The sequence below is a fragment of the Cricetulus griseus genome, chromosome 9, assembly GCF_003668045.3.
Source record: "Cricetulus griseus strain 17A/GY chromosome 9, alternate assembly CriGri-PICRH-1.0, whole genome shotgun sequence".
In the NCBI taxonomy this organism is placed as follows: domain Eukaryota; kingdom Metazoa; phylum Chordata; class Mammalia; order Rodentia; family Cricetidae; genus Cricetulus; species Cricetulus griseus.
In genome coordinates, this window is record NC_048602.1 from 3279682 (window position 1) to 3298296 (window position 18615).

Below are 18615 nucleotides of genomic sequence, written 5' to 3' on the forward strand. Positions count from 1 at the left end.
CTACTCTGCAAGCCTATAGCTCTGGTGGGCATCCTGGCAGGGGCTTAGGGGCCCATTCCTTGGCCTGGGAAGGAGGGTGGAGTGAAGACCACCTTTGAGGTCGTCAAGAGCACAGCCCCTTGGATTCTCCTGTCGAATTGCTCTTTGCAATTCTAATCTGGGGATTCGTTTCCATAAAAGCAGGGGGAGCCAGAACCAGGCTTTCTGCTATCTTTCTGTGTCCACTCACCCCACAGTGGTACCGGCTGCCCATCCCAGAACTCTGCCAGGAGCTGTAGTTGAGGCCTGAAAAGGTCCCGGGGGGTGTTGGACCTTAGTCACGGTGAGTGCTCTTTCCACCCTTCCCCACAGTGCCCCTGGGGGAGATGGGCTAATGGCTTCTGTCCCATTCTCATGCCTGTGGCATCAGCATGGACCTGGCTAGGCTAGGGCCCTTTGCCCACTGGCTTCTGGGTCAGTCCGTAAGCATAACGGTAAGACTGGAAACATGAGAGAGGACGATCATGAGAAAGGCCATGTATGCTTTCTCGAGATACAGAGGCCAAGTGGCAATGGTAACATCCATCCTGTCCTGCCTCAGAGCCTCAGTTTCCCCACCACCATCAGAAGTAGTAGCATTCACTCTGGTGACTTATGGGAAGGACAGTCCCAGCTGGAAATTTGGGGGTTCTTCTGGGGGGCTGAGCTCAAGGTGGCATGGAGGGTCGCAGATGGAGTCTTGCTGTCTCCCGTGGGCCCCATGGAGTCAGCCTCAGGTTCCAGCTGCAAAACCTACCAGAAGACCTCTTGCACAGTACCTTCCCCGCTAGCAACCAACACTCCATGCTGAGGCATGTCCCCATGGACTCCCCTTGCACACAGCGACAACCAGCCCTGTTTATTCACAGGCTTTTCAGGAGAAGGTAGCAGGGCACTGCTAAGGCAGGAAGCACGACCCCAGTGGCTGGTCCCTCACAGTAGGCCTCTAAGGGTCAGATCTCTCTCTCTCTCTTTTTCCAGAAAAAAAAAAGTTTTTTGAAAACAAAACAAAACACAAAACCCTCCTCAATAAACAACATGTAAACAGAATCAGCTGTTTCAGTCTCTACAAGGTCTCATTGTGTCTTCAAGGGCTTGTCCGTGATGGGCAATGGGGAGGGCTGGCCCATGGGGCCATTTTCCTCCTCCTCCTCCAGGGAGCCCTGGGGGTAAACCACGAAACACAGCTCCTGGCCCCAGCGTGTCATGGACTCTAAGAACAGACAGATAAGACAGACAGATAGATCATGGGGATGGGAGTGGGGAGTGTTGACCCTTTGAGACGGGGTTGACCCTAACTTTAGGCACCTCCTTTTGGGCAGGGAGTTGCTTCCTTTGTAGATGGATCCTGGCCACAGTTACACATAGCAGGAAGTTTTGAGGGAAGTTACTGGGTCATTTGTCACCAACCAGGCTGGTAGAAGGCCCTTGTTCTGGGGTGGGATCAAAGAGATACTCACACTACCCCCCCCCCAGAGGCATGGTGGCAAGACCTGGCTCACCTGTGAGTCTGTGCACACACTTTGGTTTGCTTCTCCAGAATACTCCCAGGAAGAAGATGGGAACCCCAGTGAGGATGATGATGACACCGACCCCACAGACCATGGGTTCCGAGATGAAACTGAAGACCAGTAGGAATGCCCAGAACACCAAGTACGCAACAGGAATGAGGAGGTTCACCTAATGGAGAAAAGATGGCCAGGAGCACCTGGGGAGGGGCATCACCCTAGCTCTCCTTCCCTCACTACCCTGGGAATCAGAGGCACTTTCTCCGTCTCTTGGGAACTGGGGCCTGCATTGGCCCCTCTGACTGCATCCTAGTACACTGGAGAGCAATTCCCGGGTTGACCAGTTGGCTGAACTGATGAGGCAGGCTGTCTATTTGAGCAGCGCTGAGCTACCCATTTCGGTTATACACAGAATATTATTTGCATTTGGCTGCAGCTCAGATATTTTTTGGTGTTTCATATTTCTGCAATCTTCAGGATTTACACACAGACAGCGGCGGCGGGGGGGGGGGGGGCTTTTCTGTCACTCTTTCACGTGAGATCACGAGAATGCCGGGCTCTGTCACTGGCATTCCGTGTGACCTTGGTCTCATCGTCTCTGTCTCTGGACTGGGAATATTAAAAGCACATGCTTCCTGGGGTTGTGAGGACAGAGTATGTCAGTGCGTGGAAAGCCCTGCGTAGTCCTGGTCATTGTCACCCGCACCTGCTCTACTCTGGTGAAGGTGGCCCTGGTTATCTCCAGCCTCACCTTGATGGGCCTGTGGAGCGCCGGCCGCCTCCAGCGCAGGGCAAGCAGGCCCAGGATGGTCATTCCGTAGCACAGGAAGTTGATGAAGGACACATAGTTGATGAGTGTGTATGTGTCACCCACGAGCATGATGACCGCTGTGGCCCCGCACTGGGAGAGGACCGAGGGCTGACAGCTGGCCTCCCACCTGCCTCTGGCCATCCCTGCAGGCTGCTCCGGGCCTTCCCACTCAGGTCAGGAGGTCAGGTGAGTCCCAGCCCTTTCCCCACCCTCCATGGCCCACCTACCTACCGTAGGCAGGAATGAGTTTTTGCCGTTATCTAAAAGAAACCCCATTTCTAGGTGTCTCTGGCTATGTGCGCTGGTTGGTCGGGTCCCCAAACTTACACAGACGAGGAGGGCAGGGATTGGGGTACAGCGTCTGACGTGGATCATGGCCAGCAAGCTGGGCAAGTGTCCCTCTCGGGCTCCAGAGAAGCATAGCCTTGGCACAGGGAGGGAGATGGATAAGGGCCAGGACCTGGTGCTGGAGCTTCTCTGAGACTTGCTAGAACCCAGCTGTCACCTTTAACCTCTGCCCTGTAGGCCCTATCAGCTCTCCTCATGTAGTCTGCCTCCTGGCTTTCTTGACCTCAAGACTGGGATCAGACATTTGTGACTGCAGAGTTCGTGGCCTCCGCTTTCTGTTCCCATGGTCCCTAGTGTGGCCTGCACACAGCAAGGCCCCTACCTAGTCTCATCTATAGCACGCCCTCCCGGCCTTTCCTCAGTCCCGTCACCTGGATGAGGTGAACAGGTAGCCATTGATCCCTCCAAAAGTAGACAGTGCCACAGAGACAGGCATGACCCACGAAAAGTAGCCCAGTAGCTTCTCGCCGAAGGTCTGCATGGGTACAGAAGCGAGGCCAAGTGTAAGGCTGGAGATGGGCTGGGGGCAGGGGCTGCAGAGAGGGCCGAGGTCCCCACTCACCACAGCCACTGCGTTGGAGGACAGCAACTCCTGGGGGGACATGGCGGTGAAATAGGCAACATTGGTGAATGTGTACACAAAGGTAACCAGCGGGATGGAAATGAAGATGGCTCGAGGTAGGTTTCTGGGAACAGAGATTGGAGTGTCAGTGTTAGTGCAAGGTGGGGCCCTGGGGACATGAAAATGAGGGTGGCTTCAGGCCCTGAAGAAACGGAGCAGCATTGCTGCTGGGGACAGGGACATGCTGCTGTCTGCCTTTCCCCCAAACCCCTGTCTGAGCACAAGCTAACAGAAGGTGGGACAGATGAGACAGCCATGGCCACCAGGATGAGGACACGTCATCCCCTGAGGGCAGGGCCTAATTAATGTCTGGAGAGAGAAGAAAAATTGCATAGAGCCAAAATCAGCCTAGAAAATCTTCCAAATGCCTTCAGAGCTCAGCCCTCAAGTCTAAGGTTTCCCTGGGGGATTCACCACACACTCCTCCCCCTCAGCTACCACTAAGGTCCCTGGCTGAACATTAGATGGGGGATCATAGGCTCTATCCTTCAGAACCGTGTCGTGTACATATGGACAATTTTGGAGCAAATGTAAATCACTAAACACCGAAGCACAATGATATCCAGGTCTTCCCAAGGCCTCACGAGGAGTCCAGCTGCAGCTGCGGACGGGGAAGAAATGGCTTCGGGGCTCTCCTTCGAGCCTGTTGTCATGGCAGCAAGTGTGGTCAGTGGATGGCCCGTCTGAGCCTTGGATAACAGCAGATCTGTGAGGACAGCTGCTTTCCCTACCAGGGCCTTCCCTGAGGGATTCACTCACTTGCGAGGGTCAACCAGCTCCTCTGTGACATAGTTGAGGAAGTTCCAGCCACTGAAGGCAAAAGAACCTTGCAGGAAAGCCAGAGCAAGGTGGCCCACGGACGGTGTCATCCAGAATGTGAAGGCATTGGTGGGCCTCAGCTCTTCAAAGTGTCCTGGGGAGTCCAGATGGCAGGGGTTAGCACAGTCCCCCCATTCTCTCCAATGCACCCACCCTGCTTCTACCTTGGAAGATCTGGACAAAGCCAACACCAATGATGAGTGCCAGTGCCAGCAGCTTCCCGCCAGTGAAGATATCCTGGATGCGCGTAGCCCAGCGTACACTGGAGCTGTTCACCCATGTCAGAAGCACTAGGGAAGAAAGAGATGTGGGCACCTGAGGCCAAGACCCTCTTGGTGACCCACAGCCAAATCCAGGCCAGACAACAAGGGGGACAGACTCTTCAGCTGCAGAACCCCAGGGCTCGAGGTAGAGGTTGCAGGCGACACAGCTGGGGCCCCCACGCCACTTCCCTCACAACAGGGTGAACAGAGAGCCTCTCTGGGAGGGGCAGCCAGAGCTGTGGGGACAGAGGCTCAAGGACACTCACTCAGGCAGGCCATGGAGAGCACTCGAGAGGCTGTGGCTGGGGGTATACAGTTGGGGAAGACAGGCTGCAGCACATAGTTGGAGAAGGTCATGGAGATGACAGCCAGGCTGGTGGGGTACATGATGAGGACAGCACTCCAGAGCAGCAGGAATCTGTAAGCAGCGAGGGCTAGCACCGTACAGGCACCCTCAGCTCTCCAACCCCGCCTGCCTGGCCCAGATGTGAGGGTCTGGGATAGATAAGGACCAGCAACCTCCAGAGCAGGTGGACTGCCAGAGGCTGGGGGTGGTTGGGTGTTGGAACAATTGGAAACTGATCACAGGCTGCTCCCTGAACCTGGCAGGCAAGTTATAGCATCGTCTGGGGCTCTCAGAGCTTGGTGGCTTAAGATGGTTGATGCTGAGCAATGTTCCTGCCTTGATTTCGGAAGAAGAGAGAATTATGTCCCTTATACAAGAACCCCGGGGGACTCGACTTTTAGCTTCGGAATATGCTTAAGGACTGCCTTCGTCTGGAGAGGTGGCCCTGCCTGCACCCTTGGGGATGGCGTTAGCTAGCTCCTGGCTTACTATTGAGTCCTGGCGTCTTCTTGACTCCTCAGGTATTACAGATCAATAGCCCAACCTGTCTGTTCATCCTTGCCTTCTGGTTGCCCATGAGTCCAGGGTCTTTTTCCTCTTGCCTTCTTCCTGAGTCTTCTCTCTAGGCCCACAGTAGCGGACCTCTGCTTTTGTGGATCTGAGCACCTCCCTCAGTGTGCCACGGAGTCCACAATAATGCAAGTCCTGCCCCAGGACACCCCCTTCTCTGTTACTGAGACCATCACCTACGGAGTCTTTAAAGTGGGACAGTGGGTGTCACTTCTGCTGCACCTACCTGACCTTCGTGACACACTGGCTGCCACGGCCTCCTGGGTTAGCTCGTTAAAAGACGGGGTTGGGGTGGAATCTCAAGAATCTTCATTGAACTTGTCTGGACAGCTACAGCAATTTCACTCCCCTATCGCCTCTGATCCTGCTGTGAACCTGGCCTAGACTCTGCCCACAGCAGACAGACTCCCTGGCCAGACAACCAAACCACATCCTCTGACCACGCTCTCAGGGCCTGGGAAGGATGCTCTCCTTGCTGAGGGTGGGGGGTGAGGCTGATAAAAACCATATCCTTTTTACAAGGCTGTGAAAGTGGGGTTTCCCTACATGGTATGCACCCCAATCTCGGCTGCAGAGCTACCGACTTCTGCCACACCCTCAAAGCCAGGGTCTTTTAGGTTGAATCCCATTTGAGGGATTGTTCTGCTTTGCTCTGTGAAAACTGGAGGTTGGGGACAAGTGTGTGTCTGTGTGTGTCTGTGTGTGTGTGTGTGTGTGTGTGTGTGTGTGTGTGTGTGTGTGTGTCCCAGGTGAATTAGCCGGAGGACACACCATGCCCTTCCTCCTCTTGCAACAGGTGGCTTTATTAGACTGGAGACCCTTCTTACCTGAGTGATAGCATCATCTAGTGGCCTCAGAGAGTAAAAGCGTCTCTCCCTCCATAAACGCCCCAAGGGGAGCGGAGCTAAAAGGGAGTTCCATTTAAAAGAAGTGGGTGCCCCGTTTCTGACAGGCCTGTGATCCCAGCGGGGAGGGACATGCAGAAGGATTGTGAGTTTAAGGTCAACTTGGGTTATAGAGTAAGACTGTCCTAGAAAACCAGACCAAGTGGGAGAAAATAAGATATAGGAAAGGAAACCCAGAGAGGACAAGGGTCTGATACCAGGGAGATGCAGGGGGCATTGGTACTACCCTCCTAGCTGTGGAAGGCTGCCAGACAACCCCAGCCACTATTTCCACAGCAGGGAGAGCACCCCCTGCCCTGCCAGAGTTTCACACTCACCCAGCCAGGCCCCCGAAGATCTCAGTGACATAGGCGTAGTCCCCACCAGACTTGGGGATGGCGACGCCCAGCTCTGCATAGCAGAGCGAGCCCAGAGCCGTCACGCCCCCACCCAGGACCCAGACGAAGAGGGCCAAACCCACGGAGCCCGAGTGTTCCAGGACACCTTTGGGTGAGATGAAGATGCCAGAACCAATGATGTTTCCTGTGGAGAGACAGGGGCGTGTCAGACTGAGGCACTGTCAGTGGCTCGGGCTTCCTGGGGATAGGAGGCCCCAGATACTTCAGTGAAGAAGGAAGCCTGTCTGGCCCCTGGCAGAGCAGAGGCAGGAGATCTGGAGGCCTCTTGGATCTGGGCAGGCCCATTCTGGGATCACCATTGGTTTTTCTCTATCTCTGGCATGGGGAATAATGGCACCTTGCCCAGCTAGCCAAGCCCCCTACCAGAACTGGTTCCTGAGTTCTCCTATTCCCTGGCTTCCACTCCGGGTGACAGTGAGGTGTCCCAGCCATCTGAACAATGGCAGAGAATGAGCACTGTTCTGTAATCCGAATACTCCGGGCACAGCCCAAGCTCAGGCCCTCAACCCCAGCCATCTGTAGCCCTCCTGCCTGCTGGCCAGAGCTGATTTCCTGCAGCAAGACCTTGGGCCTGTCTTTCATCTGCCTGCCCTTCTCCTATTGGCCTCATCTGGCTCACAGCTTGGCGTCTTTTCGGGGCATCTCTGCCACCTGCCTTCACTCAGCCCTGTGGCCCGCCTCAGTGATCACTGCAGGTGCTGAATCCCACGACACCCAGACATAGCCCCACCCTGTTCTGTCTGCTGAGAAGTAGGAGGCTAAATGGATGCTGAGGATCTCATTAGTTCTGCTTTGCGGACCTTTGAACATTCTGGAAATGGTGGACCAAACTCCCTTCCCGGACACCCAGAGCCCACAGTTGTGTTCCCTGCTCTATGGATGAGTGCATGAGGCCCTTTGCCCCAGGCAGCTCTTCCGGAAACCCCTAGCAGCTCCCCCTTGCATGAAGCTTCAGGACCCTGCCACTTTCCACTCCTCCACAGACACTGATACCAGCGACGAACAGAAACTTCTGTCTCCACCTTACAAACGAGGAACCATCATCCTCTGTGCCTGTGCCTGGAGGCCACAAGGAGCATCAGGATGGCTGGTCAGCACCTTCAGTGAGCACCGACGCAGGGCACAGGGCTGAGTGAAGACAGGTACCCCACTGCCTGCTGGAGAAGGTCCCGCTAAAGATGCCAAGCTGTGAGCCAGATGAGGGCTCCACACCTGCGATCTCTGAGCCTATACAACAGGCCATTTTACAGACTGGTCTGGAAAGGCCAGTGGGGAGCTCAAAGGATCTGAGTCCCAGTTTTACATTGTGTTATTGGCAGCAGAGGGTCAGCAGTCTGTGTCCAAACCCCAGGCAGAAAAACCCCCAGGACATGTACTAGACTCTGTCCAGACCCCAGGGTGTGCACCAGTGTCTGTCCAGACCCCAGGGTGTGCACCAGTGTCTGTCCACAGGAAAGAATTCCAGTCACTGGCCACGTGTAGGAGAAAGCTAGCATCAATGGGGCCATCCGATCAGCCCCCTCCCAGTAGGGCAGTGTGTGTGTGTGTGTGTGTGTGTGTGTGTGTGTGTGTGTGTGTGTGTGTGTGTGTGTCTGTCTGTCTGTCTGTCTGTCTGTGTAGTCTGCTCACTTCACCTGTCAGGTCCACAGGCAGGGCTGGCAGAGGGCAGACCCAATGTGGCTGCCAATCTGCATTCACTTCAGGTCCACCCTGCCATCCCTCACCCCCACCCTCAACCGACACAGATTTCCAGTCTGGACAGCCACAACGCCCTACTTGGTGTTCTGGTCACATCCCGGGAGCCCTAAATACATCCAGATAAGGACAGGATGATTCCCGTGTCCAGACCCCCAGAGGTAAGCAGCCCTGGTCTGCTTTGTGGGAATGGGGCTGGGCTTGAGGAAGTTGGGGAGGAGTTGTCTGCCATATCTCAGACAAGGGGCCTGAGGCCTGGGTGGGCTGTTGGGTTTGTAAAGAGCTTTTGGGTTTGCTCCATCCGGCAGCAGTTCTCAGGACCTGGCAGAACAAGATTTGCCAAAAGCCAGTGAAGTTTGAAGCCAGCGGGGGCTGGGTGGCCTTGGAAGGCACTGGGTATGTTGGAGCCGGAGCTTCCAAGGCTCTGAGGCACCCCCCCTCCTTTGGAGACCCCATTGCTCTACACAACTCAGTCTGGTGAAGCCTCACGTGGGCAGCCAGCCCTTGGGGAAGCCCCAGCTCACACAGGGTTTTCAGGGTCAGAGACATATCACTAGCCCTGAGCCAAGTGGCTGTGACCCCAGTGCTGGCCTGGGAGTGTGTGGAGGTGCACGATTGTTTAGACACGTGGCTTCAGGCTACCACCCAGAACTTCTCTGAGGTCCTGTGGGGAATTGGAGAGTTCTGCTGGTCAGGACAACCTGGAGCACCTGCTCCAGGTTCATGTTTGAAACCATGCAAAGGAACCATGACACTCTGCTGGATGCTCTGGTCACCAGTGGGTGGGTGGATACAGGCTGAGAAATCATGGCACTCTGCTGGATGCTCTGGTCACCAGTGGGTGGGTGGATACAGGCTGAGAAATCATGGCACTCTGCTGGATGTTCTGGTCACCAGTGGGTGGATGGATGCAGGCTAAGAAACCATGACACTCTGTTGGATGCTCTGGTCACCAGTGGGTGGGTGAATGCAGGCTGAGAAACCATGGCACTCTGATGGATGCTCTGGTCACCAGTGGGTGGGTGGATGCAGGCTAAGAAATCATGGCACTCTGCTGGATTTTCTGGTCACCAGTGAGTGGGTGGATGCAGGCTAAGAAACCATGGCACTCTGATGGATGCTCTGGTCACCAGTGGGTGGGTGGATGCAGGCTGAGAAACCATGGCACTCTGATGGATGCTCTGGTCACCAGTGGGTGGGTGGATGCAGGCTGAGAAACCATGGCACTCTGATGGATGCTCTGGTCACCAGTGAGTGGGTGGGATGGATACAGGCTAAGAAACCATGGCACTCTGCTGGATGCTCTGGTCACCAGTGGGTGGGATGGATACAGGCTGAGAAACCATGACAGTTTGCTGGATGCTCTGGTCACCAGTGGGTGGGTGGATACAGGCTGAGAAACCATGACAGTCTGTTGTTCTGGTCACCAGTGGGTGGATGGATGCAGGCTGAGAAACCATGGCACTCTGATGGATGCTCTGGTCACCAGTGGGTGGGATGGATACAGGCTGAGAAACCATGACACTCTGCTGGATGCTCTGGTCACCAGTGGGTGGGTGGATGCAGGCTGAGAAATCATGGCACTCTGCTGGATGTTCTGGTCACCAGTGGGTGGATGGATGCAGGCTAAGAAACCATGACACTCTGCTGGATGCTCTGGTCACCAGTGAGTGGGTGGGATGGATACAGGCTAAGAAACCATGACACTCTGTTGGATGCTCTGGTCACCAGTGGGTGGGTGGATGCAGGCTGAGAAACCATGGCACTCTGCTGGATGCTCTGGTCACCAGTGGGTGGATGGATGCAGGCTAAGAAACCATGACACTCTGCTGGATGCTCTGGTCACCAGTGGGTGGGTGGATACAGGCTGACAAATCATGGCACTCTGCTGGATGCTCTGGTCACCAGTGGGTGGATGGATGCAGGCTAAGAAACCATGACACTCTGTTGGATGCTCTGGTCACCAGTGGGTGGGTGAATGCAGGCTGAGAAACCATGGCACTCTGATGGATGCTCTGGTCACCAGTGGGTGGGTGGATGCAGGCTAAGAAATCATGGCACTCTGCTGGATTTTCTGGTCACCAGTGAGTGGGTGGATGCAGGCTGAGAAACCATGACAGTCTGCTGGATGCTCTGGTCACCAGTGGGTGGATGGATGCAGGCTAAGAAACCATGACACTCTGATGGATGCTCTGGTCACCAGTGGGTGGGTGGATGCAGGCTGAGAAACCATGGCACTCTGATGGATGCTCTGGTCACCAGTGAGTGGGTGGGATGGATACAGGCTAAGAAACCATGGCACTCTGCTGGATGCTCTGGTCACCAGTGGGTGGGATGGATACAGGCTGAGAAACCATGACAGTTTGCTGGATGCTCTGGTCACCAGTGGGTGGGTGGATACAGGCTGAGAAACCATGACAGTCTGTTGTTCTGGTCACCAGTGGGTGGGTGGATGCAGGCTGAGGAACCATGACACTCTGCTGGATGCTCTGGTCACCAGTGAGTGGGTGGGATGGATACAGGCTAAGAAACCATGGCACTCTGCTGGATGCTGTGGTCACCAGTGGGTGGGTGGATGCAGGCTGAGGAACCATGACACTCTGCTGGATGCTCTGGTCACCAGTGGGTGGGTGGGATGGATACAGGCTAAGAAACCATGGCACTCTGCTGGATGCTGTGGTCACCAGTGGGTGGATGGATGCAGGCAGCCACAAGAGTGATGGGCTTGGGTAAGCAGCAGAGGATGACAAGGAGTGGGCAGAAGGATGCTGAGGGCAGGGCTGAGGAGGGTGCTTCTAAGTGCCCGAGTGATTATGGATGTGGAGAGGGTCCCTGGAGCTGATGTTTTAGACCACTGGTTCTCAGCCTTCCTAACTCTGTCACCCTTTAATACGGTTCCTCCAGTCACGGTGACCCCCCCCAACCGTAAGATTATTTTTGTTGCTATTTCATAACTGTCATTTTGCTACTGTTACGAATTGTAATGTAACTATTTTTGAAGATAGAGGTTTGCCAAAGGGGTCATGACCCGCAGGTTGAGCACCGCTGTTTTAGCTCTTTCTACCAGTGGCAGGCTGAGAACTCTGTTCTCCCGCATTCAAGCCCAGTAGATCTGTCTATGGAAAGAACAACTGCAATGAACAAGGCAGCCTTTGAGGAATTCTGCACTGGAGAAAGAGGAGGAGGGAGAGGAGGAGGGAGAGGAGGAGGGAGAGGAGGAGGGAGAGGAGGAGGGAAAGGAAGAGGAGGAGGGAAAGGAAAAGGAGGAGGGAGAGGAGGAGGGAGAGGAAGAGGAGGAGGGAGAGGAGGAGGGAGAGGAGGAGGGAAAGGAGGAGGGAAAGGAGGGAGGAGGGAGAGGAGGAGGGAAAGAGAGGAGGAGGGAGAGGAGGAGGGAAAGGAAGAGGAGGAGGGAGAGGAGGAGGGAAAGGAAGAGGAGGAGGGAGAGGAGGAGGGAAAGAAAGAGGAGGAGGGAGAGGAGGAGGGAAGGAAAGAGGAGGAGGGAGAGGAGGAGGGAAAGAAAGAGGAGGAGGGAGAGGAGGAGGGAAAGGAAGAGGAGGAGGGAGAGGAGGAGGGAAAGAAAGAGGAGGAGGGAGAGGAGGAGGGAAAGGAAGAGGAGGAGGGAGAGGAGGAGGGAAAGAAAGAGGAGGAGGGAGAGGAGGAGGGAAAGGAAGAGGAGGAGGGAGAGGAGGAGGGAAAGGAAGAGGAGGAGGGAGAGGAGGAGGGAAAGGAAGAGAAGGAGGGAGAGGAGGAGGGAAAGAAAGAGGAGGAGGGAGAGGAGGAGGGAAAGAAAGAGGAGGAGGGAGAGGAGGAGGGAAAGGAAGAGGAGGAGGGAGAGGAGGAGGGAAAGGAAGAGGAGGAGGGAGAGGAGGAGGGAAAGGAAGAGGAGGAGGGAGAGGAGGAGGGAAAGGAAGAGGAGGAGGGAGAGGAGGAGGGAAAGGAAGAGGAGGAGGGAGAGGAGGAGGGAAAGGAAGAGGAGGAGGGAGAGGAGGAGGGAAAGGAAGAGGAGGAGGGAGAGGAGGAGGGAAAGGAAGAGGAGGAGGGAGAGGAGGAGGGAAAGAAAGAGGAGGAGGGAGAGGAGGAGGGAAAGGAAGAGGAGGAGGGAGAGGAGGAGGGAAAGAAAGAGGAGGAGGGAGAGGAGGAGGGAAAGGAAGAGGAGGAGGGAGAGGAGGAGGGAAAGGAAGAGGAGGAGGGAGAGGAGGAGGGAAAGGAAGAGGAGGAGGGAGAGGAGGAGGGAAAGAAAGAGGAGGAGGGAGAGGAGGAGGGAAAGGAAGAGGAGGAGGGAGAGGAGGAGGGAAAGGAAGAGGAGGAGGGAGAGGAGGAGGGAAAGGAAGAGGAGGAGGGAGAGGAGGAGGGAAAGAAAGAGGAGGAGGGAGAGGAGGAGGGAAAGGAAGAGGAGGAGGGAGAGGAGGAGGGAGAGGAGAGGGTGGGGCTCAGGACCCAACAGGACCAAGGTGTGAAGATATGGGCTGAAGACTGGGTGGGCATCTGACTGACAGCCAGAGATTTGTGGGTCCTGAGGCCTCTATATTCCTATCCATTCAATGGGACAACTGTTCTCTGGTCCTTGTTGGTCCTCCCAGGCAGGCAGGAGGGAGGACCTCTCAAGTCTCCCAGCCCCCTCCCTCGTGCTTTCTCTGGGCAGTTTTTATCATATTAAGATGTTTGGCCTGATGAGGCTTACTTGCCTCCAGGAGGAATGAAGAAAGGGCCATTGTTCCCTGCGCCTGCCGCCGAGGTGCTCGCTGACCTATTTCTAGGAGGCAGTGACCAACCATAGAGGTCACAGGGTAGACCGAGGAGGTCAAATCTGCAGAATGAGCCACTTGCTTGCCCATGTCTCTAGAACGTGCATGTGGTGCGTGCTTGAGTGTGTGTGTGTGTGTGTGTGTGTGTGTGTGTGTGTGTGCATGAGTACGTGAGCGTGTGTGTGTATGCTTGTGTGTGTGCTTGTGTGCGTGTGTGTGTGTGTGTGTGTGTGTGTGTGTGTGTATGCATGAGTACGTGAGCGTGGTGTGTGTGTTTGTGAGTATATGCTTGTGTGTGTACATATGTGCGTATGTGCATGCCTGCATGTGTGTGTGTGTGTGTGTGTGTAGGGGCAACATTCCTATTCTTAGGAACACGTACAGAATTATACGCCTAGCAAGTACTCTTCTGGGACTCAGTTTCCCCACCTGCTATTGGGGCTCCAGGGTCAGCAGGAGCAGATCTGCCCTGGCTTGGCCAGAGAGGAAGTACATTGTTCAGAAATCTTGATTCTGGTCAGACTCCCTGTCTGTCCCCTGCTGTCATGAACAGTCCCAGTCTGAACCCCCCCCCCCCAGGTATCTCTCCAGATCACCCATCCTGGCCCCAAGAATCTGATTGCTGCCTCAGCCGCATAGCCCAGGAGGGTGGCTGCCAAGGGCATTGGCCTGCTTTGGTTGGCACATCAGTTGCCAAGGGAGGTACTTATGGATCTCACTATTTTTATAAACCCAGGAGGTCTCTGTGCCCCCACAGCTTTTCCTCTGGAGACCCAGTTCCCAGGGGGACCCCAACACCCTGGGTTGAACACTCAGAACTTTGCTGAGACCTGGGTGAAGTCTGCCCCCACCCTCTTCTAGGCCTTTCTAGTAAGTGTGTGTCCTTCCCTGCTGTGACAGTGGCCCCACTGAGGTCTTGGTAGAATACCAAGGAGGTGAGTGGGAACATCCAGGGCATGTCCTGGGTTGCTAATCAGTCAGCTTGCACCTCCGGCCTAAACCACTTTCCTTTGGAGGGAGGATGAGCAGACGAGGAGAGCTCTCGGTCTGGCCTTCCCAGTCCAGTCCGGGGCCCAGCCTCTGGGCCCAGACTTGTCTCAGTCGCTAACAAACTCTAAGATACTGAGTCTAACCCTCTAGCCCCAGCCTGCGTCTTCCTCAATTAAATGGTATCCCGTGGCAGGTTGCTGCGTGGCGCTGCTCTCTCAGCATCCCAGCCTAGCTCCTGAGCTGGCTTGCCAAGGGGTCTCCTTGTTGTTTGAGCAAATGGGCTGCTCTTGAACTCGTGGTCCTCTCAAGTGCAGGGGTAACGGGTGCACACCTCCATGCCCTGTTTCTTGGAATTCTTGGCAGCTCCTTATTTTAAGCCTGGCTTTTAAGCACTGGGTGCCCAGGGCTCACTCCTGGGCCCTTGGCCCTGCTTATTTCTATAATCTCTGCCTGGAAGCTCTCATCCCGCATGGCAATTCCCAGGTTTATGACCGGAGCAGGGACCTCTCACTGAACTCAGCCTAGGCTACAATCATCCCACTACTGGACCTCCCCCCACGCCACTCCCAACAGAACTCCTAACGCTCTGTCCCTTCTGTGGACCTGTTCCTTTCTGGAGTGGTCCTCACAGATCAGAGACAAACCATCTTCTTGATTGCTCAGGCCACCACCTCTGTTACCCTGGGCCCTCCCCTCTTGCCTCTGTGTCCAGGATACCCCAAACACATCCAGAATTGGGCTTCCTCTTAACCCTCCACCACGGCCCCAACTGGAGCCACCATTGCCTCTGACCAAGTGGCTTCCTGCCTGGCCTCCCTTCTGTAACCTTTAGCCCCATGGTCTCTCCTCTATAGTGAACTAAGTTCCATCCCAACTTTTCTTGGGTCACCACCTTGGCCCACAGATCCCCACCTCTTAAAGGGAAAAAGGCAAAGTCTTTGCCGTAGCTCACAACCCACCGCCAAGCCCTGCTGGACTCCATCCTGCCCTCCTTCCTGCCTTGGTCGTCTGGTCCCAACAGTGATCATGGCCACTGGCTGCATGCCTGGCTATTTTATTTTGTGTGCTGACTGACTGCACTGGGGCATGAGGGACCAGCCTGCTTTGTCCTCTGTTGGATGTCCAGCACACCTGGCACCGCTGAATGGGTGCATGAGTGTCTCTGGGGCCAAGAGACGCTCAGCCTTGTGGCTGCAGCCACCCTGATTTCCGGTGGTGTCCTACAGTATCCTAAGGGCATCTGATTCTGAGCAGGATGCAGCCTGCTAGCCTCTGTTTCATTTGCACGTGGGGCTGGGGTGTCCTCAGGACCCGGAGGGAAAAGCATCTACAAAGGACCATTTACTATGGCCCTGGAGAATGCAGACAAGGATGTGGAGGGCTGGGTGACAAGGGACTGGCCTCTGGAAAGACGGGACTCACGAACTGGCCCCTCATGTCCCTGCACACGTTTGAGCCTGACTTTCAAACACCTGCATCATGGAGACACTTGAGCCCCAGGGGGAGAGTGGAGAGCCTGGGCGGGAAAGCCACAGTGACTGGATCTGTTGGGCTCGGGCATGTCTCTTCCTTGGTTGCGGATGTGTGAGGGGGATAGCTGCACAGCAGGGGGAGATCTCAGTCTACCCTAGCTCAATCCCCAGCTGTGTCGTCCCCCCCCCCCGCCCCACCCCGTCAACAGGGTTGAGTCAGGCCTTCATTTTGCCAAGCCTCCATCACACAAAGGACACTGCACACCTGAATCCAAATTCTGAGCTCACCAGTTGTGAACCGTGTCATTTAACTCTCAACCTCAGTTTTTTTCGCCTGTGTAATGGGTACAAACTTGCCATCCCACAGGGTGGGCATGAGAATCAAAGGAGGTAAAGTAAATCCATACTATAGCAAGAGGTGGTATTTCTGGACAGATATTCAGTGCACCAGTGTCCTGCACAGTCTACCCCAGCTGGCTGTTTGCTTCCTGCCTCGTCCCCTCAGGGTTTGCCTGCTATTTCGGCTGCGAACACTGTCCTACAGTTGAGGGGTGGTCTCATCCTTTCTACAGCCAATCTTCCAGATCTCCTACTCCCCAAACCCTCACTCGTCCGCCTGGGATGAGGCTGATGATTTACTGGGGGATGAATTACAGAACCGACGGGAAGATCCATTGACTGTTTTGGAGATGTCCAGTGAGTGACAGGTAACCGCTACAGACAGACCACTCACGGACGAGGAGGTGACTTTCTCCCGGTGTGGATGCTACACTGTGATCCTGGAGACTTCTGATTTGGATCAAGCTTCCCGGGCTAGGAATGGAGAAGAGGCAGGTGCAAAACTGGGAGGCGTGCCATGTGGCAAGTAGCCACGGGGACTTGGCATGGAAGGAAGGGACCTTTGGGGCATCAGGAGGTGCAGATCTGGCCTCCCTCCCTGATTGGTTTGCCTGGTCCAGTGACTTGGCTGTGGCTCTTCGGAGCTCCCTAAGCCTGGCTCATGGCTGGTGAGAAACACTTGAGTTCTGTTCCCACCTCTACCACTGTCCTTGGTCAGCCCAGCTGACTTTTACCCAAGGGGAGCCGTGAAGCAAGAATAGGCTGAAAGGTGAAGGGGGGCAGATCCAGGCTCCAGGGCACAATTCCTCCCAAGCCCAAGCTGGAGAAGGAGCAAGATGGTGGAGCTCGCCTCTTCTATGCCCTACACGGCCACCATCACCCTCTTCTAGAGGGCTGGGACCCTGGCAGCCCCTGACTTTACTTGAGGAGGACAGGGGCAGTAGCAGGAGGTGACATGGATGCAAGGTTCCGTGTCTCTCTGAACCTCTCAGGCACTGTAGCTGGCTCCAGACATGGACAGCCTCTTGCCTGGCTAGCCCACCAGGGATACGCAGGCTTCCCTTTGGGAGAGCACAGCCCCTGCAAAGGGTGCTGCTGGCTGCGGGTAGAGCTCTAACCAGTACTCTCTGGCCGAGCCCCAGACTCAACCCTTCCTGTTATCAGCCAGCCAGCCAGGGGTTTGAGGGTGACATCAGGGCCATTCTAGAGGGGGAGATGGTGGAACTGTCTGGAGCTGGGTTCAGGGTGACTCTGGGCATGAGCGCAGTGGGTACCAAAGAGACACAACATGTCTCCAGCTGGAGTTTCTCACAGAAGGGCATGAAGCACAGAGAAGTGAAGACCCCGCCTGCCCCCACTGAGCCTTTCTCCATCTCCAGGGGTCAAAGGGCAGAAGGGCTATGCTGTGGCTGCAGCTCCTGCTGGCTGGAGAAGAGGCACAGGGAAACAGAGAAGGCCCCGCCCAAGAGGGTTAGCCCAGTTCTTCAGGAGTCAAGGGACAGAGGGGTGGGTACTACCACCACTGTCCTTGTCTCTCAGGGTTCTACCTTCCCAGAAAGCCCCATCTGCAGGGCGAGCAAGAGGGCCAGGCCGGGAGACCTCCCCCTCAGGTCCCAGGTCTGAATGGGAACTCTCTCGGAGGCCCGCTCATGGCTGTGCTATCACTCCACAGCCTCCCCTGGATTTTATAGCCACATCTGCCAGGAAGGACGGCTTGGAGGCCATTTGCCCTCCATTTAGGCTCTACCGGGCCATTTATCCACAGTCTGTCCTGCTTTCCAAGAATAGATGGCCTCACTGCCCTGGCACTTGAACCCAGCACACAGTAGGGATGCAGACAAGCTGCCCTACAGTCCAGAACTTGCCACTAAAAGCAGGCCTAGTCATTATTCCCGTTTCCTAGATTGGAACAGGGCAATTGCCTTGCCAAAGCCCCACAGAGAAGTTAAGGGCCAGGGGGGGTTGCAACAAGGACAGCACCCCCTCCCCACCCCCTGCCCCAGATCCAGCCCCACCCTCCCACCCCTGCTGCCACTTCCAGGCGCAAATTTTCAGAGAAGCTGGGGAGGTGGGGACAAACTGTCTGTGGCCACCATGCCAGCACCTGCTCCGAGTGGGGTCAAGTGTATCTTGCAGCCACAGCAGCAGGTGCTCAAAGGGTTTTTTTGTTTTTTGTTTTTTTCTTGGTCTTATGATCCTAATGAGGGAAGGACACCCAGAGGGTCCCCAGGTCCCCAGAGCCTCCCCCTGCGTGCGCCCTGCTCACCGATGATGATGGTGCAAGCGCTCACCAGCCCGATCTCTTTCTTGAGCGCCACCCGCTCCGAGGTGCCCGGGCCGGGTCCAGGACCGGGGGAAGGCGAGGGCACAGGGCCCGGGTTCCCGCGCCCTCCGGGCTGCTGTATATGGCCTGTCATGTCGCTGCCCCGCCTCATCCCAGCTCCCTGCGCTACCCCGTCTGTCCGGCCCGCCGCCAGTCCGTCGGTCGGTCAGTCTGTCGGTGCGCTCGCTCGCGGCCCTCGCAGCCGGGGACAGCGCCCACAGGCGGGCGCATGCGCTGGCACGGGGCCCGGGCCCCCGGGGGCCCCCGAGCGACTGGATCCAAGGAGGGACGGAAGGAGGGCCAGCCGGCAGCCCCCTCCCCCACCGCCCTTAAAGGGAACTCCCCCTTCCCCCCAGCTCTAGCCTGGGGAGGCAGGAGGGGACCTGGATCAGAGTTAGGGAGGACTTCCCAGCTGAGTGAACCCAGGGGCTACCCCCAGTCTT

At 55.9% G+C, this 18615-nt stretch overlaps 1 protein-coding gene across 1 annotated transcript; it reads right to left on the reverse strand.

Annotated features, from left to right (window-relative positions):
- Window positions 1-890: 890 nt before the first annotated feature.
- Window positions 891-18284, reverse strand: Slc7a10 (solute carrier family 7 member 10). Its single transcript, XM_027430283.2, has 11 exons — window positions 18116-18284; window positions 6528-6732; window positions 4656-4807; window positions 4291-4416; window positions 4067-4220; window positions 3248-3371; window positions 3057-3160; window positions 2665-2761; window positions 2278-2427; window positions 1521-1698; window positions 891-1231 (listed from the first exon to the last, which is right to left on the reverse strand). The coding sequence occupies exons 1-11, from the start codon at window positions 18282-18284 to the stop codon at window positions 1095-1097; spliced, it is 1596 nt and encodes a 531-aa protein (XP_027286084.1). The 3' UTR covers window positions 891-1094.
- Window positions 18285-18615: the final 331 nt, after the last annotated feature.